This window comes from Canis lupus, chromosome 1, assembly GCF_011100685.1.
Source record: "Canis lupus familiaris isolate Mischka breed German Shepherd chromosome 1, alternate assembly UU_Cfam_GSD_1.0, whole genome shotgun sequence".
In the NCBI taxonomy this organism is placed as follows: Eukaryota; Metazoa; Chordata; class Mammalia; order Carnivora; family Canidae; genus Canis; species Canis lupus.
The window spans coordinates 108,164,964-108,192,083 of NC_049222.1; the positions used below are offsets into that span (position 1 = coordinate 108,164,964).

Consider the following 27,120-nt stretch of genomic DNA (forward strand, 5'->3'; position numbering starts at 1 on the left):
GGGACTCGATCCCGATCCCGGGACTCCAGGATCAGGAGGCGCTAAACCACTGAGCCACCCAGGGATCCCCATAATCATTGTTTTTTTTTTTTTTTCCCCCCTCGGTGCTGGACACATAGTAGGTGCTCGACATATGTGGGTGAGTGGATTCGAAACCAAAACCTCAAAAGACTCCTTAACTGGTCTCAAGCCCGAGGCTCCGCACCTGGATTTCATCCACTTCAAACTCACAAGAGCTCATACACAAACCGAAATTCTGGCCAAAGTGCATCCACTGAACCTCATGGGAGTGGGGTCTCCAGCCACAAGTTTCAGACTCTGGGACACAGTCCCAATTCCCTGCCCCATCCCTCCTACCTGGTCCCTAATTTTGCTCCTTGAAATATCCTCAGTGTAGAACACAGTGCTCACCTGGATCTGAGATAGATGTTTGGCCATGGCCCCTTGACCCTGCCCTAGCCATGATCCAGGAATCCGGGGTCACTCCCTCCTCTGGAAAACCTGGACCTGTCCACCCAGAAACACCTTTCCAGATGCCGGACTCCGTTAACAACTCAGGAGTTCTAACTCCAGGCTCACACCTTTACACCTTTTCGTGTATCCAGAAGTGTGAGCCCCCTCTATTCCAGGATCTCAGCTACCTCCTTTTAGGGTACAGTGACCTGGGCCCTGGAGTCCAGGCCCAGCTCCTCCTCTCCAAACAGTTAGGAATCCCAGCCCAGCAGGGACCCAGGAGTCAGGGGAGCCCCAGCCCCTCCCCTCAGCTGTGGGGCACCGGAGCCAGGGGTCAGGCTTGGAAGGGGTGGGGGGAGGCCAGGAGGGGCGGGGTCAACCGGGATTGGAAGGGGAGACCGCAGCGTGGGCGGCTGGCAGACCAGCAGGGAGGAAAGAGAAACGGAGAGGGGAGGAAGACAGAAGGGGAATCTGAGAGAGAGGAGGAAACAGCGTCGGTGGGGACAGAGATAGAGAGAAGGAGGAAGAGCTAGAGGGTGGGGGTGGGGGGGGGAGAACGAAATGGAGACCTGAGGAAGAGACTCTGTGTCAGCCCGAACGAAAAAGATCTGGAACAGAAACAGAAAAGACTGGAAGGGAAAGTGCTGAGGTGGGGGGCGGGGAAGAGAATGAGTGAGAGAGAGAGACTGGAGGAGACAGATTGAGAACCGGAGAGACCAGGTGAGGCCAGAGACAGAGACACTCGGAAAGAAAGGGAAGAGTGATCAGAAGAGGCAAGAGACAAAAAAAAAAAAAAAAAAAAAAAGGCAAAAAAGCCTGTGAGTGAGCAGGTGAGAAGGGAGACAGGTCTGAGAGGTAGCCCCCTCCGCCCCCCCAGAAAAGGAGGGACACTGCAGCTGGGAGCCCCAGCACCCACACTGTCCTCTCGCTCCGTCTTTGGGACCCCAGAGCTGGTAAGTTCCCTGGCTGGCCTGGGAGGGAGTGCCTGGGCGTGCATTCCAGGCGTCCCAGGGCTTGGCAGGAATGGCTTGGGGGTGTGTGTGGGAGGGCAGGAGACAGGTAGCTGGGGGCTGCTGGGAAGAGCCAGAGAATAGGGGCTCCCTGAGCACAGAGAGGGTCAAATTCCTGGCGAGAGTGCAAGGGGGCAAGAATAAAGGAGCCCCTATTCTCTGTCTTGGGCTGCCGGCAGCTGCCAGTGCCGCCCACCTCTGTTGGCATGGCTCTCGGTATGCAGTCCCGGGCCAGGGCCTCCCCCAGCCCCCCAGTCCCCAGACAACGGGCTCTTTCTCCTCGGCCTCCTCCGACCTGCGAGCCCCTGACCCCGGCTCTGTCCCCAGCTGGGTCAGCTGCAGAGACAAGGCACACAGCCCCTTTCTTTCTCTCCCCAAGCCCTGGATGGAGGAGGGCAGACCCCGGAGCAGCCTCAGCCTGGCCAGCAGCGCCTCCACCATCTCCTCTCTGGGCAGCCTGAGCACCAAGGTTGGAGCTTCTTGGAGGGGCTGGGGAGGAGGGCTGAGCTCTGGGCTGCCCCATCCTCCTGTTTCCCAGCCCAGGGTTCCGTGCCAACCCAAGGGATTCCCCGTTGCTAAGAGCAAGGATCCATAGCAGTGGGCTCTGCTACACCTAGTAAGGTCCCAAATTGCCCATCAGGCCCAGCTAGGAATTCAGAGGCACTCCCAGCTGTCCCCACCCCTCGTATTTTCCTAATTTAACCAGAGTAACGATCCTGCTGGACTCTGGTTGCTAAGATAGGGCTACTCCCCAGCCATGAGGCTCCCTCCAGGAACTCAGGCAGTGGCTGCCCTTGACTGGGACCGAGAACTCCCTATCCTACCTCTAGCCATCCTACCCAGTTCTGAAATCCTATAAGGAAAGACGTTTCTCTGACAATGAGGCCCCAAGAGGCCTGAGACACTTGTGTCACAAATAGTCACCCCAGGCCAAAGTCTAATGACAACACTCATTTCTTTGTCGTCTGCCACTCTGTTTACTCATTTCCAGTTTCCCCAGTTCAGAATCTAGAGATTCAGTCCCAACCTTGGTCAGCGGCATCCCCAAGGAATGGCTTCCTATGGGACTCTGGCTGTGTATGCCTGAGATGCCTGCATGGACTGGAGAGGGGGCTCCCCTCTATTGGGAAGGAGGGACTTGGAGCCATCTCTCTGCCCTGGATGTGGTTGCTAAGAGATGTCACTCCCTGGCACTGAGGCATCCTCCCATTCAGCTGACCCATCACCAGGGACTCAGCATGGAAGTCTTTCCTGGTTATGGGGACCTCCCAGGCAGTATTTCCAATTCTGATCCCAAAGACTGCACATCTCTGGCTCTGGTGGCCAACGGCATCCTCTCCTTGGCAGCAGACCCTTGATTCTCCCATCCCTCCCCCATCAGTCAGTAGCTTTTTCTTTTGCCTCAAACACCCCCCGGCCAGTCGCCTATTCAAAGTGTCTGTCAACTGGTACCATGCACTTCCAATTCTGATCTCAAGATTCAATCCCCTCCTTGGCTTGGTTTCTAAGGGCAGCTGAGTGAGGCCTTGGGTTGCCTGCATCCCGTGGCATCGCCTCCCCAGGCCGATCCAAGGCTCTGTTCATCTCTGTCCTCCATCTCTCCTCAGAAGCCTACCCGGGCAGTAAGCAAGGTGCACGCCTTTGGGAAGAGAGGCAATGCGCTCAGAAGGGATCCCAACCTCCCAGTGCACATCCGAGGCTGGCTTCATAAGCAGGTGGAGTGAGCAGGAGAAGGGAAGGGACGCTGAGTGACGCTGGATGCTGGGTCCCTGGCTGTCCATTGTTTCTCTTCTTCCCAGCCTCCAAATTTGTTTTGTTTTGTTTTGTTTTCTAATGGTGCTTCTCCCCTTTTTATGCCATTGTTCCCCGCACCTGTTCATTCATTCATTTAGTGACCACTTCCTGAATATTTATAACGTGCCTAGCCCAAATAAGACAAATAAGTATCTATAGTCTGTTGGAGATGGGGTGGGGCAGGGATAGATAATACATGAGCATATTTCAGATGGTAGGGATTGCTATGAAGAAATAACACAGATGGGATGCCTGGGTGGCTCAGTGGTTGAGCATCTGCCTTCGGCTTAGGTCGTGAACCCTGGGTCCTGGAATCGAGTCCTGCATCAGGTTCCCTGCAGGGAACCTGCCTCTCCGTCTGCCTATGTCTCTGCCTCTCTGTGTCTCTCATGAATAAATAAATAAAATCTTAAAAAACAAAACAAACCACAGGAGGATACGCACAAAAGTCTCAGTGGGATGAGAGGCACAGTTTGACTCTCCGTCAGGGAAGGCATCTCTAAAATGACATTTGAGCCAAGAACTGACCAGAAGGAGCCTATCATGCTGGGGTCAGAGGGAATCTGAAAGCGAGCTCTAGGAGCGCTCAGACTCCAGAATAATCAGACCAGAAGTCTTAGTATGCAAAGTTCCTGCCTATGTGTTGTATAGTAGCTCATGTCAACCTTCCAGTAACTTCCCAATCCCCTATTAACTCAAGTATCTAGCCAGGAGATGACTAGTCTAATGGCATAGTTTGACAGGGGTGGAGCTAGGAGACCAACTCAGGTCTGACTGTGTCCAGAATCTGTGTGAGCTCAGCCACCACACTCTAGCTTCCAGCTCTCCAGCTCAATCTATTGCATCAGACATGTGTCTGTTCCTCTCCTCTCTCTGGGTTTCTCTGTCTCCAGGTGTCACTGTCTTGTATTGTCTTTCTTTTCTCTTTTCTTTTCTTTTCTTTTCTTTTCTTTTCTTTTCTTTTCTTTTCTTTTCTTTTCTTTCTTTCTTTCTTTCTTTCTTTCTTTCTTTCTTTCTTTCTTTCTTTCTTTCTTTCTTTCTTTCTTTCTTATTTATTTGAGAGAGAGAGAGATAGCCAGAGAGCACAAGTGGGGAGGGGCAGTGGCGGAGAGAGGGAGAAGCAGACTCCCCACTGAGCAGGGAACCCATGTGGGGCTGGATCCCAGGACCCCAGGATCATGACCTGAGCCCAAGATAGACTCTTAACCGACTGAGCCACCCAGGTGCCCCCCTGGGTGTCACCGTCTGCCTTTCCACATTTCCTCTCCGCACTCCCCCTCTACTCAGGCCTCCTCTCTCTCTGTTTCCCCAGGACAGCTCGGGGCTGCGGCTCTGGAAACGCCGCTGGTTCGTCCTCTCCGGCCATTGCCTCTTCTATTACAAGGGTCAGTGCCCTGACTGGGGAGGGATGGACGCCCCCTCCCCCCCCCCCCCGCCCTTTCCCTTAGCCTCCTGGCCTTCAGATCCTGCGCTGTCGCTGACCCCAGCCCTCTTCTGCAGACAGCCGCGAGGAGAGCGTCCTGGGCAGCGTCCTGCTCCCTAGCTACAGTATCAGGCCCGATGGCCCAGGGGCCCCGCGAGGGCGGCGCTTCACCTTCACCGTGAGTCTGTCCATCCCCCGCGGGCACTAAGGCGCTAGGCCGTGGGGGCGGCCGGGGGAGCATTCATTATTGGAGCTAAAAAGGCTTGACCAGGGTCCACGGCATCCTCCTTTTTGGAGGGCCCGGGCGTCCGGTCCCCAGCTCTCTCTCCCCGCAGGCTGAGCACCCAGGCATGAGGACCTATGTTCTGGCCGCCGACACGCTGGAGGACCTGCGGGGCTGGCTGAGGGCGCTGGGCCGGGCTTCTCGCGCGGAGGGGGACGACGGGTGGGTCCAGGTCCTGGCCACGTCCCAGACCTCCACCTCCAATCTGAGCCCATCTAACCATCCCACAGCCCCTCCCCTTTACGCCAATCACACTTCTGGCTAAGGAGACGCCGCCCTTCAGGCCCCACCTCCAGGGACCTTCCTGTCTTCCAATCAGCAAAAAGTCTTTCTCTTCTAGACACCGCCCACCGTTTCGTCAGGCCCCACCCCTTCATCAAAATTCCACACTCTCTGATTGGCTCCCTCAGAAGTCTCCACCCCCGAGGCTGCCACCTAAGGAATGTCAAATATAAGAGGAAAGTCCCGACTTTCCCCAAGTTTCAGGCTGGAGACTCTGGGACTGGATGGACCTTGTAGCCCTGACACTAGTCACTTCCACACGAAGGGCCTCGATTTTCCCATCTGCGAAGTGGGAACAACAATTTACAGTGCACCACCTACCCTTTCTTTTATTCTGTGTAGGTTCCCGTGTGCTAATCCACGAAATGGGAATGAGGGCTGGTTATGAGGTACAAAGGAGTGATGTCTTTTTCTGTGCTCACTCATTAGTGGACGACCCAGGTCACCTGCACGTCCCCAGCCTGGAGAGGGCCCTGGAGGCCCCGGTGGTCCCCCAGAGGTGACCAGAGGGGAAGAAAGACACGGCTTAGAGTCACCAGAGGTGGCTCGGCTCTCCAGAGGTCGTGGAGGACCCGGACTGCTCACTCCCAGCCCCATAGCTGATCTCCAGTCTGGACCTCGGATCCGGAGGACCAGGAGCCCGGAGTGAGTTGAGGGAGTCTGGGTTCAGAAGGTTCTACAGGGCTGAGCGTCAGAGGAAAAGCTATGTTGAGGGCATGCCTAAGAGGTGGGGACTGGGTCTGCTTCGGGATATGGCTTAGTGCTTTCTCCCTTTAGTGGATGTGAGTCGCTAGAGTTCTCATGGGGTCGGAACCCATAGGGGGAATATCCTAAGGAGGAGATGCCACAAAGGGAGAAATTATTATTCAGTATCTGGGTAATAGAGTGGGGTTCTACTGTAGAGGGACAGTGAGACACACTGAAAGGGGATGTGTCCCCATGCGGCTGACTGGGTGGGTAGTGGGGAAGGGGGCTCTAGGTCACCCAGTTCCCCTATTCTCTCCTCCCAACAGCCTGTTCACACCCCTCTCCCGCCCTCCCTCCCCTCTGAGCCTCCCCCGGCCCCGTTCTGCTCCTGTACGCAGACCCCCTCCATCCTCTGGTGACATAGCACCTCTCGCCAGACCCCATACCCCTCTGAGTCGCATCGATGTCCGGCCTCCCCTGGATTGGCCTCTCCAGCGCCAAACACTGTCCAGGCCACCCACCCCCCGGCGAGGACCCTCCTCTGAGGCTGGGGGAGGAAGGCCCCCCAGGAGTCCCCAGCACTGGAGTCAGGAGGCCAGAACACAGGTGAGCAGCGAGGTAATGGTGAAGGGGACTGCATTTCCCATATGGCCATGGTCTGGTCTGCAGGCCATGGTCCCCTGGGCACCATGGGGATTGTGGTTCAACATAATCAGGGCTGGGGGCAGCCCCGGTGGCTCAGCGGTTTAGTGCCTGCCTTTGGCCCAGGGCCTGATCCTGGAGACGGGGGATGGAGTCCCACGTCGGGCTCCCTGCATGGAGCCTGCTTCTCCCTCTGCCTGTGTCTCGGCCTCTCTCTCTCTCTGTGTCTCTCATTCATAAATAAAATTAAAAAAATCTTAAAAAAAAAACCACAACATAATCAGGGCTGGGTTCAGATGGGAGGGCAAGTGGACTTCATCTCCCATCAGCCCTCAGGGCTGTCTTTTCAGCCCAGTCTCTGACCATTACACCTTAAGTATTATGGGAGTTGTAGTCCAGAATACTGTCATTCCAAGACCATCCTGGGAGACGTGGTGTGATTGCATCCGTTTTGTGTCTCCAGTTTATCTTTCCAAGATGGTTACCTGCTATTTCCTCTGAGCATCATGGAACTGTAGCCCAGAATATCCACAGTTAACCACAAATGTGAGAGTAGACTGCAACTTTCATCAGCCTCTGGGGCAATTTTGCCAGGCTTGTCCATTTATTATCATCCTATGTGTTCCCACAGTGGTACATAGCTGGAGAACAAGTAGTTGAAGTTCAGAGACCCAGTTTTTTTTTTTTTTTTAAGGTTTTATTTATTTATTCATGAGAGACGCACAGAGAGAGGTAGAGACACAGGCAGAGGGAGAAGCAGGCTTCACACAAGGGAGCCCGATGTGGGACTCGATCCCGGGGCCCCAGGATCATGCCCCAAGCCGAAGGCAGGTGCTAAACTGCTGAGCCACCCAGGGATCAGAGACCCAGTTTTGAACTTCAAAGAGTCTCTTAAGTTATATCAATTCTGGACACACCCACTCTAATATATATTACTAAAACAAGTAAATTTCTCAACATTTCTATTTAATATTCCTCCCAGGTCCCCTCTGGCTCCTCCACGTATCTCCAGCTACCCCCGAGAGCTCCTGGGACACGGGCTTCCATGGTTTTATTGGTAGGTGTCCTGGGGCACTTTGAATCTGCTGGAGCCTGTCTTTCTTTCTTTCTTTCTTTCTTTCTTTCTTTCTTTCTTTCTTCTTCTTTCTTCTTTCTTGCTGCCTGAGGGAGGGAGGAAGGAAGGAAGGAAGGAAGGAAGGAAGGCAGAAGGAAGGAAGTAAGGAAGGATGTACGGGAGGGAGGATTCTTCCTTTCTTTCCTTTCTCCTTCCTTCCTTCCTTCCTTCCCTCCCTCCTTCCTTTCTTTTTCTTTCTTTTCTTTTCTTTTCTTTCTTTCTTTCTTCTTTCTTTCTTTCTTTCTTTCTTTCTTTCTTTCTTTCTTTCTTTCTTTTTTGTTTTTTAAGATGTTATTTATTTATTCATTAGGGACACAGAGAGAGAGAGGCAGAGACAGGGGCAAAGGGAGAAGCAGGCTCCATGCAGGGAGCCCAGTGTGGGACTCGATCCCAGGATCATGGGATCAGGACCCTAGCCAAAGGCAGATACTCAACAGCTGAGTCACCCAGGCGTCCCCCTTTCTTTCTTTGTTATAAAGAATGTCATCTCCTGGACTAGTGTACCTAGAGAAGACTGGATATTTCAAGGTCTCTTGACACATACTTCTATTTGTTTCCTAGGGCTGTCACAAACTGGGTTGCATAAATATAGACTCTCTCTCCATTGATTCATATCATCTTCTAGTTATTTATTTCAGTTTAAATTTTTTTTTCCATAGAGACCATGTATGTTCTTAGTTAACTCCTAAATTCCTGATAGTTTTTATAGCTATTTGAATGGAATCTTCTTCTTATTTTATTTTTTTTTTCAAGATTTTATCCATTTATTCATGAAAGACACAGAGAGGGGCAGAGACACAGGCAGAGGGAGATGCAGGCTCCATGCAGGGAGCCCGATGTGGGACTGGATCTCGGGTTTCCAGGATCACACCCTGGGCCAAAGGCAGGCGCCAAACCGTTGAGCCACCCAGGGATCCCTCCCCCCCTTTTTTTAAATCATATTTTCTGGCTATGGATGGTGTAGAAGTATGCGATTGATGTCTGGAACTTCATCTTTCGCCTGGCACCCTTGCTAAATGTCGTCTTCTTTTTTTTCTTAAGTTTTCTTGAAGTAATCCCTATACCCAAAGTGGGGCTCAAAGTCAAGACCCCAAGAACAAGAGTCACATGCTCCACTGACTAAGCCAGCCTGGCACCCCTGAGTTCTCTTATTCTAATTACTGTTTGATTTTCTTGATTTCTCTGGGTTGATGAGCATATCATTTTTAAAAAATTATTTATTCACGAGAGACACAGACAGGCAGAGACATAGGCAGAAGGAGAAGCAGGCTCCCTCTGGGGAGCCTGATGTGGGACTAGATTCCAGAATCGTGCCCTGAGCCAAAGGCAGATGCTCAACCACTGAGCCACCCAGGCATCCTCTGTGTCTCTCTCTGTGTCTCTCATGCATAAATAAAAATCTTAAAAAAAAAAATAGGTCTCCTTCCTTTTTTTTAAATTTTTATTTATTTATGATAGTCATACACAGAGAGAGAGAGAGGCAGAGACATAGGCAGAGGGAGAAGCAGGCTCCATGCACCGGGAGCCCGATGTGGGATTTGATCCCAGGTCTCCAGGATAGCGCCCTGGGCCAAAGGCAGGCGCTAAACCTCTGCGCCACCCAGGGATCCCTACTGTGTGAAATTGTAACAATAGTACTGAATGTCCTTATTTTTAGTAGTAAAAGAAGTGTCTAAATTTTCTCCGCTAATTATTACATTGCTGCAGCTCTTTGTTAATAGAGTCCATTGGATTCTCCTAAAGCCAAGAAGCTGACAGATTGTCCACTGTGCTTTGCTAAATCTTGGAACAAAGCTAATAAGGGGGCTCCTGGGTGGCTCAGTCAGTTAAGCGTCCGACTCTTGATCTCAGTTCAGGTCCCGATCTCAGGGTTGTGAGTTGAAGCCCCACATTGGGCTCCACGCTGGGCATGGAGTCCACATTTAAGAAAAGGGGGGGAGCATATAAGGAGAAGGAAGTCTGTCAATAGAAACAAGGCTTAACTCAGCAATGAGCTACAAGAAAGACCTGACTGTCCACTTGACCTCTGGCTTTTCTCCTTCTCCTCAGCCGGGTCCCCCCCTGGACTCAACTTTTCACCAAAGCCTGGAGACAGATGTAAGTTCTCTGTAGTCTAAGCCTTTCCAAGTTCTCAGAGTTGGGGGAGAATGCTTTAGATGGGGGTGGGGGTGGCAGGGATAACAGGGGGGAAGAGCCAGGTCTGGTCCAGAAGTAGCTCCTGTTCTCCTTCCTCCAGACTCTGTTGACCAAGCTGTGTGGGCAGGACCGGCTCCTGAAGAGGCTGCAGGAGGAGATAGACCAGAGGCAGGAGGAAAAGGTACGAGGCTTTGAGGAAGGACATTTGCCCTCTCCGCCTGCCTCTCCCTTCCTGATCTCCATCATGCCCAAGGATTTAGGAGGACACCTTTTCTCTCCTCCTGCGGCTGCATGTGGATTCAGAAGTCTAACCACCTTCCATCTTGGTGCAGGAGCAGCTAGAAGCAGCCTTGGAGTTAACTAGGCAGCAGCTGAGCCAAGCAACCAGGGAGGCTGCAGCTCCAGGGAGGGCCTGGGGGCGCCAACGCCTCCTGCAGGACCGACTGGTCAGCGTGAGGGCCACTCTTTGTCACCTGACTCAGGTGAGCATCTGGGAAGGAGCGTGTCCTCCCAGGAGACCTGAGGACTCTACAGGTTGTTAGTGAAAGGAACCTGGGGGGAAAAAAAAAAAAAGAAAGGGACCTGGGGGCAGAGGCTCATGGGAAGGTTGTTCTTGAGAATTCCCCTGTGCCCAATTTTTTTTTTTTTTTTTTTTTTTTTTATTTATGATAGTTACAGAGAGAGAGAGAGGCAGAGACACAGGCAGAGGGAGAAGCAGGCTCCATGTACCGGGAGCCCGATGTGGGATTCGATCCCCGGTCTCCAGGATCGCGCCCTGGGCCAAAGGCAGGCGCCAAACCGCTGCGCCACCCAGGGATCCCTCAATTTTTTTTTTTTTTTTTAGGAGAGGAGGGGCAGAGGGAGAGAGAGAATCTTTTTTTTTTTTTTTTTTTTTTGAGAGAGAATCTTAAGCAGGTTCCACACCCAGTACCAAGCAGGACATGAGGCTGAGGCTCCATCTCACAGCCCTGAGGTCATGACCTAAGCTGAAATCAAGAGTCAGATGCTTAACCAAATGCACCACCCAGGCTCCTTGCTTCTCCCCAAGTTTTAAACCAGTCATCTTGATGGTCTTAAAGGGTGAGGGGGAAGCAGCCAAGAAACAGCAGACTTAATTTAGTGGTTTGAGAGGGGGAATTAGATATGAGCTACCTATCTTTGGATCTCAGCCTCTATTCCTACTCATTGTAGCTGTGTGTGACCTTAGAGAAGTTACTTAACTCCTCTAGGCTTTTTTTTTTTTTTTTTTTAATTTTATTTATTCATGAGAGACACAGAGAGAGAGGCAGAGACACAGGCAGAGGGAGGAGCAGGCTCCATGCAGGGAGCCCGATGTGGGACTCAATCCCGGGTCTCCAGGATCACACCCTGGGCTGAAGGCAGGCACTAAACCTCTGAGTCACCCAGGGATCCCCACTCCTCTGGGCTTTAGATGCCTCTTACATAAACTTGAAATGATAAAAGTAATATTTATTTCATGGAGTCATTGTAAGAATTTTATGAGTACATATATATTTATACATAACATAAATGAATGAATATTTAACAATTAAATAAGATATAATATCCTTTATATATTTATATATAATATATATACCCTATAAATACATACATTTGTATACAAATTGCATAAATATATAAATATACCATATAAATGTATATGAATATTTAACAGGTATCTGGTATATAGTAAGAAATATTTAAATGTTTGGCTATAATTATATACAGATATTATTATCTGTAAAATGGAGGCATTAATAATACTTACCTCATGAGAATTAAATGAGAGCTGGGGTGCCTGGGTGGCTTAGTAGGTTAAGAATCTGCCTTTAGCTCAGGGCATGATCCCAGAGTCCTGGGATAGAGGCCAGCATTGAGCTCCCTGCTTGGTGGCGAGTCTGCTTCTCCCTCTCCCTCTGCTCCTCCCACTGCTCATGGTTGCTTGCTCTGTCTCTCTCTCGCTCTCTTTCTCCTCTCTATCAAATAAATAATCTTAAAAAGAGAGAGAGAGAGAAAGAAAATTAAATGAGAGCTAAGAACATTGCCTGGTATATGGTAAGTGCCTAAGAAATGTTAGCTGCTATGATGATGATGATGATGATGGTGATGCTTCCCCGGGGGGCATTTGGGGGTTGTGATCTTGAATCTGCAGATTCTGCCTCCCTAGGGGAGTTCAGGGGTAATCAGGGAATTTAAGGAAATCTGTTATTTGTCTACATTAGCAGCTCATTCTAACAGTAGGTTCCATATAGACGTTGGGGATCCCAGTCTGAGCAAAAAGACTCTTTTTTTTACAAAATATTTTATTTATTTATTCATGAAAGACAGAGAGAGAGAGAGGCAGAGACACAGGCAGAGGGAGAAGCAGGCTTCTCACAGGGAGCCCGACGCAGGACTCGATCCTGGGACTCCAGGAACACGCCCCGGGCCGAAGGGAAGCGCTCAACCGCTGAGCCACCTAGGTGTCCCAAAAGGCTCTTGAGAATTGTAGTCCTTCTACCCTCCCCAGGGGACCAGGGATCAGGCTTTTCTTCCTCCTTGTCAGCTGGGAAAAAAATGGAGTGAGTGAAGATCTGGAGGGTGGGCATCCTGACCCTGTGTCTCCCCATTTTCGGGACCCAAGGAGCGAGAGCGGGTTTGGGACATCTACAGCAGCCTGGAACAGGAGCTGGGCACTTTGAGGGAGACCCTGGAGTACCTGCTGCACCTTGGTTCCCCCCAGGTATGTCCCCTGAACTTCACTCTTGCCTCCATTTTCTCCTGGAATCCCTTTGGCATTTAAGCTCCTCCCCCTGTGTCCTGTCCTTTTTTTTTTTTTTTTTTTTTTTTGATGTCACGTCTTAAGAGGTTATGATCTTGGGTTGGTGGGTCCAAGCCCACAACATGAAACAAACAAACAAAAAAACCCGTTGACTTCTAGTATTAAATGTATACTCAAAGATTTAAGCTCTGCTGTCTTCATGTTAAACCCATACCTCTTCTTCCTAAAATCCATCCCTCAACTCCAATCCCCCACCTACTGGTGTTAAATATCACTCAATACCAGCAATGTATGACAAGAACCAAATTAGGTTTATTATAGGAATGCAAGGTTAATTAACATTTGAAAATCAGTCCATGTATTTCACATTTTCTTAAAAGGAGAAAGGTCACATGATCATCTCAATAAATGCAGGAAAAACATTTGACTAAATTTAACATCCATTAATGATAAAAGCTCTTAGCAAAATAGGAATAGAAGGGAACTTTCTTAATCTGATAACATCCAAAACAACCTACAGCAAACATAGTTGGCAGTGAAATATTGAGAACTTTCTGCCTAATAGCTGGACTAAGACGAGGGTGTCTGCTATTACCAGTTCTAATTAACATTGTCCTAGACAGTACAAGTCTAGGAAATAAACGTATAAGTTTCTTCCCAGAGAAGAAGAATTAAATCTATTTTTATTTACAGATGATACGTGATTCTATAAATGTAGCAAATCCAAAATAATTTCCAGCTATGCTATTAGAATAAACAAATTCATCAAGGTCACTGAACGCACGGGTAGTACGCAAAAATCAATTATCTTCTATGTTAGTACCAAATGAATAGAGAATAAATATTTATAAGCATTAGTGTTTGTAATTGGAATAACAAATTAAATATCCAGGAAAGAAATCTAATGAAAGATATACAAGACATCTGTTCTGAAAGCCACAACACATCACTGGGAGAAATGAAAGAAAACCTACATAAATGGAGAGATATATCATGTTTGTAGAAGGAAAAATACATAATGTAAAGGTATAGTCTCTCCAGATTGATTTATGATCCCAGTACACATCTTTCTCTTTCTTCTTTCTTTCTCTTTCTTTCTTTCTTTCTTTCTTTCTTTCTTTCTTTCTTTCTTTCTTTCTTTCTTTCTTTCTTTCTTCAACATTTTATTTATTTATTCATGGGAGACACAGAGAGAGACAGAGACAGAGGCAGAGACACAGGCAGAGGGAGAAGCAGGCTCCATGCAGAGAGCCTGATGTGGGACTCGATCCCGGGTCTCCAGGATCAGGCCCTGGGCTGAAGGTGGCGCTAAATCACTGAGCCACCCAGGCTGCTCGCTCTTTCTTCCTTCTCCTTCCTTCCTTTCTTTCTTTCTTTTTTTCTTTCTTTCTTTCTTTCTTTTCTTTCTTTCTTTCTTTCTTTTTCTTTCTTTCTTTAAGTACTCTCTACACCCAAGGTAAGCCTTGAACTCACGACCCCGAGATCAACAGTTGCAAGTTCCTTGGACTGAGCCAGCCCTGGGAAATTTCTATATAGAAATTGACAAACTGATTCTAAATTATATCTGGAAGTGCAAAAGATTAAGAGTAGCCAAAGAGACCTCCAAGAACTAAGCTGGAGGAATAAGACAAGTAAATGTCAAGTCTAACTGTAAAGCTACAGTTAATAACATAATGTAGTACCAACACAAGTTTAGACAAATGGACCAAAGGAATAGAATAGGGTATTCAGAAACAGACTCACATATTTATACACTCATCTATGTATAACAGAGGTAACATTGCAGAGCAGAATAGAAAAGACAATGTTTGTGATAAGTGGTAAAGAGTCACAAAGAGGGATATTCACAAATATAACCTCCACATGCATACATAATCCATTTATGACTCCATAAATAAAGCTTCACTGATTGCAGACCCAACTTTAACCCTTCTTGCATTTTCCCACCTTTGAGTAACAGATTTCTTTCCTCCTCCCAGGACAGAGCATCTGCTCAGCAGCAGCTATGGATGGTGGAAGACACACTGGCAGGTCTGGGGAGCCCCCAGAAACCACCTCCCAACATGGAACCTGACTCCCCATCCCCTGCACTCCAAGGCGAGGAGTCATCAGAGAGGGAGGTGAGACTCACAAGCCTGCCTCCCCACCCCCAACTTTCTGTCCCATCTGCCCTGACCCCACTCGTCACCCACTCATCTTTTTTTCTCTCCCTTTTTTTCTCTCAGCTAACCAACTACAGGCAAGTATCCTAAGCTCCAGAAGCTTTTGTTTCTTTGCTTGTTACACTGTGATCATAGCCCAGTGGTATGCTGGAGCCAGCTCCCAACACCTCCCAAGAGCCAATTGTGTGCATCTCTTCTCAACTCCATATTCAGTGATGTCATGTTGGTAGCTTGAAATTGGCCACAGTGGCCGTACTTACACCACAGAGATTGACAACGCTGCAAACCAGGGCTGTTTTCTCCCAGAGAGACATTTATTAAACATTTACGAGACACCACTGATCATAACCTCAACTTCAGGGTTCTGTAAAAAAGGAGAAATGATGATTAGAAAGTGTCTGGCACAGAGAAGGCCCTCAGGAAGCAGGAGCCACTGTTGTTTCTCATAGCTGGGTTAGAGCTGCTGTTTGTCTTGACCATCAGTTCCTGTATCTGAGAGACCTGGGGGGTCAGATCCCAGCTCTGCTATCTTTGTGATATTGGTCATCAATCTCATTCTTGAGCCTTGGTTCCCCATCTGTTAAATAGGGATATAATTGCTGCCTTCTGGGTTTATGGAGGAAATTCTTTTTTTTTTTTAAGATTTTATTTATTCATGAGAGAGAGAAGAGAGGCAGAGACACAGGCAGAGGGAGAAGCAGGCTCCATGCAGGGAGCCCCATGTGGGACTCGATCCCGGGTCTTCAGGATCACCCCCTGGGCTGAAGGCGGTGCTAAACCCCTGAGCCACCCGGGCTGCCCTATGGAGGGAATTCAATGAGATAATGCAAATGCTTTATCACAGCTCCAGATGCATAATTGTTACAAAACCTTGCACTTACAATGCCTCCCTGTGGGCCAATTGCTGTTCTAAGTGCTTTACATGTATGGATTCAATCTTCATATCAAAGATGAAATATGGGGACATCTCGATGGCTCAGTGGTTGAGTGTCTGCCTTTGGCTCAAGTCGTGATCCTGGGGTCCTGGGATCGAGTCCCGCATCAGGCTCCCCGCGGGGAGCCTGCTTCTCCCTCTGCCTGTCTCTGCCTCTCTGTGTCTCTGAAGAATAAATAAATAAAATCTCTAAAAAAAAAAAAGAAAGAAAGAAAGCGATGAAATATGGCCTAGAGAGGTAAGTAACTTGCCCAAGATCACACAGCTTATAAATGGCAGAACTGAGATTTGAAATGAGACCAATTTTCAATCTTACTCCTATTCATGCTGTCTCAGTTGCTAAGTGCCTGAAAGACAGTAGTTATGATGATAATAAACATTATTCTCCTTTCCTGACCCCTCCAGAGCCTGCCTGAGTCCTTGGAACTGAGTTCATCCCGGTCCCCTGAGGCTGACTGGGGGCGGCCCCCCGGGGGCGACAGAGACCTCTCCTCGCCTCGTTCAGGTGAGCGTCCTGGGCTGGATGGGACTTGCGTGGCATTCCCTGCCTTCACTAAGTCCCGTTCTGCCCTCCCAGGTCTTGGATCTCCTAGGGTCTCCCGGGCTTCCAGTCCTGAGAGTCACCACCCAGCTTCCCCACAGCCTAGAACCAAGGTAGGTTGGTCCATGTGGCATCCTCAGGCCCCACATCCATAACACTTTAACCTGACTCTGGGCAGACACCTAGGAGAAAGTTTTGAGGTCATACCCCAGAGCAGAGAGAGTGAGATCTGTTCAGTGCTGAGATTGAATTTTGTCTCTGCGCTTTCCAAGCTGTGTGATTTTGGGTCAGATATGAATCCTCTCTGCCTGCATTTGCTCATCTGCAAAATGGAGCTCCTAGTAGCTCCTTCTGCCCAGAGCTGATATGAAGATTCAAACCAGATTGCAAACTAAGTTTGAAAATAGTGCTTAGAGGGCCACCTGGGTGGCTCAGTGTTTGAATGTCTGCCTTTGGCTCAGGGCGTGATCCCTGGGGTCCTGGGATCGCGCCCTTTGGCTTAGGGTGTGATCCCCGGGGTCCTGGGATCGAGTCCCACATCAGGCTCCCTGCAGGGAGCCTGCTTCTCCCTCTGCTTGTCTCTGCCTCTCTCTGTGTGTCTCATAAATTAACAAATAAATCTTTGAAAAAAGGAAAAAGAAAATAGTGCTTAGGTGTAGTAAGGACTTCATTTATTCATTTGACAAATATTTATTAAATATCCTCATGTCTGGGGTCCCCTGGGTGGCACAGTTGATGGAGCCTCTGACTCTTAGTTTTGGCTCAGGTGGTGATCTCAGAGTTGTGGGATCGAGCCCCGCATCAGGCCCTGTGCTCAGTGCCAAGCCAGCCTGAGATTCTATCTCCCTCTCCCTCTGCCCCTCCTGCTCCCACTCTCTCAAAGAAAGAAAGAAATCTTAAAAAAAAAACAAAAAAACAAAAAAACCTCATGGCTGTCCAATAAGATAACCAGTAGCCATGTGTAACTATTTAAGTTTAAATGAATTCAAGTGAGGGACACCTGGGTGGCTCAGTGGTTGAGTGCCTTCAACCTAGGGCGTGATCCTGGTCCCAGATCAAGTCCCACATCGGGCTCCTTCCATGAAGCCTGCTTCTCCCTTTGCCTGTGTCTCTGCCTCTCTCTCTGTGTTTCTCATGAATAAATAAATAAAATCTTTTTTTTTAAATGGATTAAAATGAAATAAAATTTAAAAATCACTGTCACTCACTGCATTTCAGGTGCTTAGGGGATACCCCGTGACCAGCAGCTATCCTGCCAGACAGAGCAGACACAGAACATTGCCACCATCATAAAAAGTTCTATTGCATAGAGCATGTTTGTTTCAAGCACAAACATGAACAAGAAGAGGGAAAAAAAATCCTTCCCTCATGAATCCAACCTTCTAGTGGGAAGAACCAGATAATAATCCATCTGCTTGACATTATTATTTTTTTTGACATTATTTTATACGTTGTAAGTGCTAAAGAAGTAAAAACAGAACACCAACAGGGTGAGGAGATAAGGGAAGGAGCCTTGGGTGGAAGAGCATTATAGGCAAAGGGAACAGCCTTTGTAGAGGTTCTGGGGCAGGAGTGGGCCTGGCGTGTTGCAGGAGCCGCTAGAAAGGCAGTATGTCTGGAACCGAGTGAGCGAGCGAGCGAGGGGGAGAGGGGTGGAGAGGAGAGGAGAGATGGGTTCTGGGGGTGGATGGTGCTGGGTCTTGGGGTCCTGCCCGCCTGCCCTGTGAGCCCCAGGAGGGAGCCGCAGCGGATTCTGAGCCGTAAGCGGGAACCGGCGCCCTCTGCCGGCCATCTGGGGAACAAAATGTGGCAGGAGCACGGAGGCGGGGACCCAGTGAGGACCATCCAGGCAGGAGATAACCGTAATTTCCTCTAGGGTAGAAGCACTGGAGATGTCGAGAGGGAGGTAAATTCTAGTTAACCGACCTGCAAATTTTATCCAGGGGACCAGGTGTAATTCAAAATGCAAGAATTTGCAGATCCTAGGGATGCTTCAGTGCTCCAGTCAGCTCAGGTCTTGATCTCAGGGTCCTGAGATTGAGCCCCACATCGGGCTCCCTGCTCATTGAGGAGCCTGCTTCTCCCTCTCCCTCTCCCCCTCCCCCTGCTTGTGGTCTTTCTCGCTGTCTCAAATAAATAAAATCTTAAAAAAATGATTAGGCAAAACTTTGCAGATGCTAGGCTGGTAATAGGATGCATATACTATGTATATGCCAGTGACGTCTGGCACAGCGCCCTTAATCAGACACATTACATTCCTCTAGCAGTACGTATGAATATTCATACTTAAATGGGATTCAATTTATAAATAATGTCTCAATTTAAATGTCAAGTTTTTAAAAATAGAGCAGTGAATAATGGAATGATCCATCGAGTCAGAATGTAATAAAAATAGATTAAAAAAATAGATTATAAATACCAGGCACTTTTTATCTCTTTTTAAAAAGATTTTATTTATTTTTCATTAGAGAGAGAGCACACTCAAGTGGGGAGGAACAGAGGGAGAGGGAGAGGCAGACCCCTCACTGAACATGGATCCCGATATAGGGCTGGACGTCATGACCCTGAGATCATGACTTGAGCCCCAATCAAGAGTTCCACGCTTAACTGACTGAGCCACCCAGGCATCCCAGGAACTTTTTATCTCTGGGGAGAAGGTTTCGTAAAACATTATGTCACACATCCAGTACAGATGTGGCGAGGCACCTGAGTATTCGCATGCAGTCAATGCTCATGACATCTGCTGGTGTGAGGACTCTGGAGACAGGGGTCATTGATCAAGCCATCAACCCCATCATCCAGTTGTAGTTGGAAATCTGAGGCAGGGTTAGGAGTGAGGTTCCCTAGGGATGAGACAACTGGCCTTTGTAGGGTTTCTTGCTTTGTCCCCTACTCCTTAACAAAGGATCTTGTCTGGAAAGCCTCAGGGTTTTTTTGAGGGGGAGGGATTGTTTGGGTTTTTTTTTTTTTAGAGAGGGAGGAGGAGAGGGGCAGAGGGAGAAGGAGAGAGAGAATCCTAAGCAGGTTCCACACGCAGTGCAGAGCCTTGTTTGGGGCTGGATCTCATAACCCTGAGATCATGACCTGAGCCAACACTTTTCTAACTGAGCCACCCACCCACCCTGGAGGTCTCATTTTAATTGAGCAAGCCAGTTGGAATTTCTTGGTCACTGATAAACACACAGTGTTGATGATCAGCCATGAACTGTATAGGGGCTGAGGGTAGGACCTCCCCACCATAGGCCACTTTGGCATGAAAATTATTCTGAACTGAAGGCAACTGAGACCCTACGGGCTCAAGAAAAACCTTTGTCCTTCCTTAACTATATAGAAGAACCTAAATTGAGAGTCTTTCCCAGAATAGGGGTTATTAGCTGAGATAAATTTTATCTGAGTGGCCCATCTCTAGGGCAGGGCAAACATCTGATTCCTAAACATCTGCCCTCCTAATCACCCTGTGAAATGCATTTCTTTCCTCTGAAGTCCCAGACCCCTGCCCCCTTCTTCGTGGTTCAGATTGAAACACAAAGCTTGTTTTGCCTGTCTGCCTTTGGAATTTCCACGTATGTGTGGATTCCCCGTGCGTCTGCCATTAAATCTGAATTTCTCCACCTAATATTGTCTTGTGTCAATTCGATTCTTGGTCCAGCTAGAAGGGCCTTTGAAGGGGACAGGCATTCTTGCTCCCTGATAACGGATCACTCATCTCACCTTTTCTTCCGTGGGGAGTCATCCCCTGTGCCCCTAATGGTCTTAGTGTCATCTAGGTAATTCTCTTGAATCTCTGAATGTCACAGTAATGAATGCCCAATGGGCAAGTCACTGCTGGGGTCCAGTGGGGGCTTCTCCATGCACCTGGCCACTGTGGTCAGAAATAACAAGGTTCGGCATCATCTTCTCCCCTGACCCTAAATCTGGTTGCTTGAAGACTTTGGGACAAAGAGGTCATTTTATTTTATTATTTTTTTAGGTTTTTTTTTTCCCCCAGTAATCTCCATACCCAATGTGGGGCTCAAATTAACAACCCCAAGATCAAGTGTTGCCCATTCTTCCAACTGAGCTGTCCAGGGTGTCCCTGCTGCCGGGTCATTTGAAACATTCTCAGAGCCCTTAGTCCTGTGTTGCATTTGCTTTGAGCTCTTGGAAGGGAACAATCCTCCTGTTGCTTCTTTTCACTGTAACCCATGGGGCTGTCTTTGGCTCCTTTGCCCATCTTCAGAGATCAAGTAAACCGGAAGTCACCAGTAACAAAAGGCAAGAAAGTATCAGTGGACTGCAGGAGTCTGGGTGACAGAGGCTGTTCCACTGACTCAGAGTGATGTCGTATGTCATGACACCAGGTGGATATTGATGCCAAGTTTAGGAAAACACATCAGTTTTTAGATTTGGGTTTTTTTTTTTTTTTTTTTTTTTTTTGGTGGGGGATGGCAGATAGGAGATTTGGGACACTGACTTTGAAGGTGGAGCCAGCAAGATCTCCTGGCACAGGAGAGGTAGGGTATGAGGAGTCGGGAATAATGACAAGGTCCTTGGCCGCACCGCCCCCCCAACCGAGAGAGTGCGGGTCACTCCTGCAGGAGATGAGGCAGGTGTAGGGTGGTGGGAAGGTGAGGAATCCAGGTTTGACTATGCTGATTAATTCTAAACTTCCTGTTTGAGATTATTCATTCTCATTGGCACTATTGAGAGGGAGTATCAGGGCCAGGGCCTGGGCCTCCTGTGTACTGTTTTGCTGGGCACTGCAGTTGCTGAGCTGAATCAGGCTACATCCCAGGCATTGAGGAGATCTGGGCATGAACACAATCAGAACAGGGAGGTGTGTGCTTGCTGTCATGGTGAAAGCACAAGACACTAAGTGACTCCGGAGGGCAGCTCCCAGACAGCCTGGATGTGTTGAGGGATGGTTTCCTGGAGGCAGAGAGACCTTGAAGAATGAGTTAGAATTTGCCAAATGGGGAATTCACCAGGGAAATAGCTGGTGCAAATGTCCTGGCCTTAGGAAGCGAAAATCTCTGCTAGCCTATAAGGATGTCTTTTTTGTGAATTTGGAGACTGGGGCCTCCTCTGGGAAGGCGGTGCACGGCTTGGTCAATGGAGGTGCCCAGCCTTTGGACAGTGAACAACCCATACATCTGCACAAGGTGTCTCAGGAGCACAGAACTGAGGCCTCCAGAACCCCATCTGCCAAAACTGCAGGGTTGTTCAATTCAGAGCAACAAACATCTCCTGACTCTTCTTGAATGCCAGGCTGAGTCCCATTTTAGTCCCTGTTTTCAAGGACATACACCTTTTTTTTTTTTTTTTTAAGATTTTATTTTTATTCATGAGAGACACACAGAGGGAGGCAGAAACACAGGCAGAGGGAGAAGCAGGCTCCTTGCAAGGAGCCCGATGCGGGACTCGATCCTGGATCCGGGGATCACGCCCTGAGCCGAAGGCAGACGCTCAACCGCTGAGCCACCCACGCATATCAACATACCCCTTTTTAAAAAAATAAAGATATTATTTAGTTATTTGAGAGTGCGGGCATGTGCACGTGCATGAGCGGTGGGGAGGAGGTAGAGGGAGAAGCAGACTCTCTGATGAGCAGGGAGCCCAACATAGAGCTCGATCCCAGCACCCCGGGATCATGACCCAAGCGGAAGGCAGATGCTTAACCAACTGAGCCACCCAGGTGCCTTTTTTTTTCTTTTTTTTTCCCAGGTGCCTTTGATCAAACATTTAAAAGCATTTCTGGTGCTTACTTATTATCATTATCATAAATACAAAGCCATCAATTAGTCCTTTCCAAGGAGAGGAACTTTGTGATTTTCCCAGGCGTGCGGGCAGGATGTGGGCCTTCAGGGCTGCTTTGAACAGCACTGAGCCAACCATGTGGTTCTGTTCACAGCTCAGGGGTGGTGACTGTCCTGGGTTCCAAGGATTTCAGAGCCCATCAAGGAAGGATATGACCGGGAGGTGGTAGTAGTGGCACACACAAGCTCTATTCGGTCCACACCTGGGCAGTTTGGCCAGTGAGAGAAGTCCCTCACAGTGTGAGACACTCCACAGGTCACTGGCCCAGAAAGCTTAGATGGCCTGTGTCTCTGGGTCAGAGAGCTCCCAAGGGCAGCAGCCGCTTGGAGTCTTTTACAGCTGCTAGTTTATCTTATCTGCAGCTAGCAGATGCGAGGCACTGTTTCCTGCGAGCTTGAAGCGGGCAGGCTGTAAATGTCTACAATTATCTGCCTACTTGGGCTTCGTTTAAAACAAGTGGATGTGTGAACCTTGGAATTCAGTGATGGCAGGCTTTGGGCCAATGGTCTGGCCTGCTGCGAAGAAAAAATACAGGTCAATATCCAGGGGCCATCATTTATACAGCAGGTGGACATATGACTCAGGATTGGCCATATCAGAGCAAACCAGACTAAACTAGTGTTCGGCCTACACTATGCAGCAGATCCAAGGTGGCACCCTAGAATTTTCTAGCTAGAGGCTGCAGCTAAGACTTCTCTTGTCTCTGATTTTGCTTGTTTAAACAACAAATTTAGGGGCACCTGGGTGGCTCAGTCGTTTAAGCGTCTGCCTTCGGCTCAAGTCATGATCTCAGGGTCCTGGGACCAAGCCCTGCTTCAGGCTCCCTGCTCATGGGGGAGCCTGCTTCTCCCTCTCCCTCTGCCCCTCCCCCTGCTTGTACTCTCTCACTATCTCTCTGTCAAATAAATAAGTAAAATATTTAAAAATAAATAAACAACAAATTTCTTGTCTTAGAGTCGTAGGCTAGAAGTCTGAAATCAAGGTGTCAGCAGGGCATGCTCCTTCCAAAGGCACAAAGGAAGGGTCTGTTCCCAGGCATCTGATATTCCCTTGACTAGTGGGAGCAGAACTCCAGCTGTTCCCATGGCATTCTTGCTGTGTGTGTCTGTGTCCATATGGCCCCAGCTTCCTGGATGATAACACATGTCTCTATCCCGAGAGATCTGTCCCCCTGTTTCCTGCCTGAATGACAGCCTTCCTGCATTTCGTGCCGCCTCTGCCCCCCTTCAATTCAAGCTGGCAGCATTTCTGCTGAGCTGATTTCCTGGATCCACATGTCCTACGCCTGATCTCTTAGCAAACCGGTGGTCCAGCCACACCCTTGGGATTCTCTCCAGAATTCTGGTTTCTTTTTAATGGAGGGCTCTTTTCTTTTCTTTTCTTTTCTTTTCTTTTCTTTTTTTCTTTTCTTTCTTTTCTTCTTTCCCTTCCCTTCCCTTCCCCTTCCCTTCCCTTCCCTTCCCTTCCCTGCCTTCCCTTCCCTTCCCTTCCCTTCCCTTCCCTTCCTTCCCTTCCCTTCCCTTCCCTTCCCTTCCCTTCCCTTTTCTCTCCTTCTTCTTCATTTAACTCTGTCCTCCTGAACTTTAAGTTCTTAAGGCTAGAAGTCCATGATCGAGGTGTCATCAGGGCCATGCTCCCTCTGAAGGAACCAGGGAAGGTTCTGTTTCAGGCCTCTGTCCCAGCTTCTAGCAGATCCTTGGCTCGTGGCTGCCCCACTCCAGTTATCACATGACGTTGTCCCTATGTGTGTCGTCCATCTGGTTTTGAGGACGAGAGAGAGCTCACAAAGCCCTTTCAAAGGCCAACCCAAACTGATCCTCTTGACAATTTTTTTTTCAAGATTTTACTTATTTATTAATGAGAGACACACAGAGAGAGACAGAGACATAGAGGAAGAAGCAGGCTCCCTGTGGGAAGCCTGATGCAGGACTCAATCCCAGGACCCTGGGATCATGACTTGAGCCAAAGGCAGACACTCAACCACTGAGCCACCTAGGTGCTCCATTCTCTTGACAATTTAGTTAATACATCTCATTCCTCCTTTTGCTGTGTCTAAGCTGAGTCAGAGTTGTTTTCACCACAAGGAATCCAGAGTGAACAACCCAGCTCCTGACTACCAGTACAAAGAAGCTGGGTGTGTCCAGGACATGTGGGTGTTTGTGAGGCTGTGGCTCTGGATTCAAGCAGGGTAACTGATGGAAATGAGGCCAGACAGGCAGGTAGGGCCTCAAACACCTTTGCCCTGATGGTGCTTGGAGGCATAGGAGGACTGCATCAGCTCTGGCTGCAGAAAGATCCCAGATCCCTCTGAGTCAGTGGTGAACTTACTGGAAAGGGCAAGACTAGAGGCCAAGAGGTTCAGGGGAGAGAGAAAGGTGGGGGGAGCCCAGTGTTGGAGCCTCTAGGTGTTTCTTATCCCCCCAGGTCCCCCTCGCCCGGCCTCGCATGAGTGCTCGGGAGCAGATGGAGAGAATACGCAGAAACCAGGAGTTTGGACGGCCTCTCCCTCGCCCAGCCTCCCCCCGGCTTCTCACTCTGGGGAGAACACTGTCCCCAGCCAGACGCCAGCCTGATGCAGAACAAAGGGTGAGGGGGACAGAGGGTGCAAGGTGGGGCGGTAGGGTGGTAATGGATCTTCTGTTCCTAGTGTGAGCATCCGTTTCTCTGTAAGGGGATTTCCCTACCTCTTTGCCCAGAGCTGGGTTTCCAGATTCACCCCAACATGTACCTGTGCTGATGCCTCCCCTAGTGGGGTAGGGGTAGGGGCAGAGACCTCTTCACCAATGTTCTTCTTTCAGGATGGGGGTCACAGATCTGTGGGCCTAGCCTGTCTTTCTTAGTGACTATATGTTATCAAAGGGAAAAAATAAATGAGCAAGGAAGGAAATGGTTATACTCATACTGTCACAATGGGGAGAGAATTCCAGATCCAAAGATAAGAGTCTCTCGGCACGACGGTTTCATCGAAGACTTCTAGGGAGGAATTAAACTAGTCATCGGCAGGGTGGTTTAACAGCTGGAATTATTTTTGTAATCAGGAGGTGGTGTCTCAGTCAGCTGACACCAGATGTTTATCTCTGTGTCTAGTTAGTTTTAGGGCAACAAGCAGTTCAGATAATTGTTTATGAGGCAAAAATTTTGAATTGGGAGGGCCTGTTCCTGGCTTTGTCACGAGCAGATGAGGGTGATCTGGATCATTCAAGCTACCCTGCTTGAATCCAGAGCCACAGCCTCACATCTGTAAGTCCTGTGTAGGTCATATGAAGAAGAGGGGCTCTGCACTAAGTCATTTCCCAGAACGCAAAAGGATGTGTGTTGGGGGGATGAGGTGGGATATTCTTCACCCTTGCTGTTTTCCAGGACTGCATGAAAAATTAAACATTGTCCCTGGGGCAATTTCATTCCCTTTCTGAGCCCTATTCATTTCACCCTCCAAATGAGAATGTGGGAATTTCCAGGTGAGGCATTTTAATGCCCTAATTCCTTTGCAGCCTGTCCAGGGACACTCAGGAGCTCCCAAATGGCTCAGAAGCTCTGGATCCTGGAGCAGGTATAGAACTGGGACTGGGAGGGGGAGAAGCAGGAAATCAGTTTGCCAAAGGGAAAGTATTACTGCTGTCTTTTGAGTACTCGGGTACAGACTGAAGAACCTTTTAGAGATTCTTGAATTCCTGGGGCATCAGAAAGCCCTAGGTCCGCATGATAACTGCAGCTCCCCAAACTGCAGAACTGGGGGTATAGCAAACTCTGCTCCTGCGTCAGGAAAGCAGGTGGACTTTAGTCGGGAATAGACTACAAATCCCACAATGCACACGGACGTTTATGAAGGCCACGCCGTGTTTAAGGTCCTCTAGGGACACGTGCTTGGGACTACAACTCCCAGAAAGACGCGCGTGGCACTGCGGTACTAGCTAACTGTAGAAGACCCCAAATCTCTTTTTTTCTTTTTTTAAGATTTTATTTATTTATTTATTCTTGATAGACAGAGATAGAGGGGCAGAGACTTAAGCAGAGGGAGAGAGGGGCAGAGACTTAAGCAGAGGGAGAAGCAGGCTCCACGCAGGGAGCCCGATGCAGGACTCGATCCCGGGACTCCAGGATCACGCCCTGGGGCAAAGGCAGGCGCTAAACCGCTGAGCCACCCAGGGATCCCTCTCTCTTTTTTTCTAGCCCCAGGAACACCACCCCTTATTTGCCGACAGCCGAAGGTCACCGGGAGCGAGTCCTCAGCCTCTCTCATGCTCTGGCTACTGAGGCGTCGCAGTGGCACAGATTGATGACAGGTGAGGGGCTGGGGGACCTTGGACTCCTGGGTTTTAGGGAAGAGGGAGCCAGAGCCTGGAGTCCTTGCTGGTCGGAGGAGTGTGAGAGCTGCTGGGAATCCTATGTCTGGATGAGAAGAGTGCCGTAGAGGGCTTGGGAGTTCCAGATCCCAGGCAGGAGGGGACAGGGGTTCAAGACTCCTGGGTCAGGGGGGCGGGGGAAGGGAGTGGGGCCAGACCTGTGGGTCTGAGGGAGGATGGGACTGGGGGCTCGACTCCTCGGTCTGAGAGGAAAGGGGTCCCCAAGTTTGCCATTCTCACTTCCCACTCGTGCTGTCTAGGTGGAAACTTGGACTCCCGAGGAGACCCTCTTCCCCCTGCGCCGCCGCCTCCGTCAGACCCCACCCCCCAGGGGACCTCGCCCCCGAGATCTCCAGTGGCTAATTCCCACTCAGCCGGGTTCTCCCGCGGAGGTGGGGAGCGCGGCGCAGGCCCCGCCTCCTGGGAGCCCACGTGGGAATCCGGGACCGCCCCCCCGGCCCTGACCCAGGAGGAGGGGGCGTGGCCTCTGCGAGTCACGCTGCTGCAGTCCAGCTTCTGACCCGCCCCAGCGCCGCAGCCAATCGGAGCGGGAGGGGCGTGACCCGGGGGTACCGCCCCGAGACGGGAGCCGCTCTCGGCGCCGGGGGGCGTGATCTGGTCCCCGCGGTGGCCTAGGGTGGGAGACGTTTCCAGGGCCAAAGTTTGGTTTTCCCAACACTTGTCCAAATTCGGATTAAAACTTTGAACTTTTAGTCAATAAATTTCTGTCTGTTTGGGGTTGTGACACTGGGGTCTCTT

At 49.4% G+C, this 27,120-nt stretch overlaps 1 protein-coding gene across 4 annotated transcripts; it reads left to right on the top strand.

Moving 5' to 3' along the window:
* Nucleotides 1–886: 886 nt before the first annotated feature.
* PLEKHA4 (pleckstrin homology domain containing A4) lies at nt 887–27,074 on the top strand. Of its 4 annotated transcripts, none has more exons than XM_038528318.1 (20): nt 887–1,406; nt 1,843–1,932; nt 3,071–3,178; nt 4,570–4,642; nt 4,758–4,858; nt 5,016–5,125; nt 5,675–5,890; nt 6,259–6,538; nt 7,557–7,631; nt 9,738–9,785; nt 9,925–10,005; nt 10,157–10,306; nt 12,448–12,546; nt 14,565–14,705; nt 16,087–16,186; nt 16,259–16,335; nt 24,443–24,604; nt 25,510–25,568; nt 26,189–26,301; nt 26,622–27,074. In XM_038528318.1, exons 2-20 carry the CDS (start codon nt 1,849–1,851, stop codon nt 26,879–26,881), a joined length of 2,337 nt encoding a protein of 778 aa, XP_038384246.1. In that variant the 5' UTR covers nt 887–1,406; nt 1,843–1,848; the 3' UTR covers nt 26,882–27,074. The 4 variants fall into 4 exon arrangements, with proteins under 4 accessions (XP_038384246.1, XP_038384247.1, XP_038384248.1 ...); XM_038528319.1 differs by having other exon boundaries at nt 888–1,406; nt 6,331–6,538; XM_038528320.1 differs by having other exon boundaries at nt 888–1,406; nt 6,370–6,538.
* The last annotated feature ends 46 nt before the right edge of the window (nt 27,075–27,120 follow it).

Bases quoted from the DNA above. Each gene is read 5' to 3' on its own strand.
- PLEKHA4 (XM_038528318.1), top strand. From the start codon at position 1,849: ATGGAGGAGGGCAGACCCCGGAGCAGCCTCAGCCTGGCCAGCAGCGCC. The intron at 6,539-7,556 runs GTGAGCAGCGAG...TATTCCTCCCAG, and splicing joins GTCAGGAGGCCAGAACACAG to GTCCCCTCTGGCTCCTCCAC. The intron at 12,547-14,564 runs GTATGTCCCCTG...TCCTCCTCCCAG, and splicing joins TGCACCTTGGTTCCCCCCAG to GACAGAGCATCTGCTCAGCA.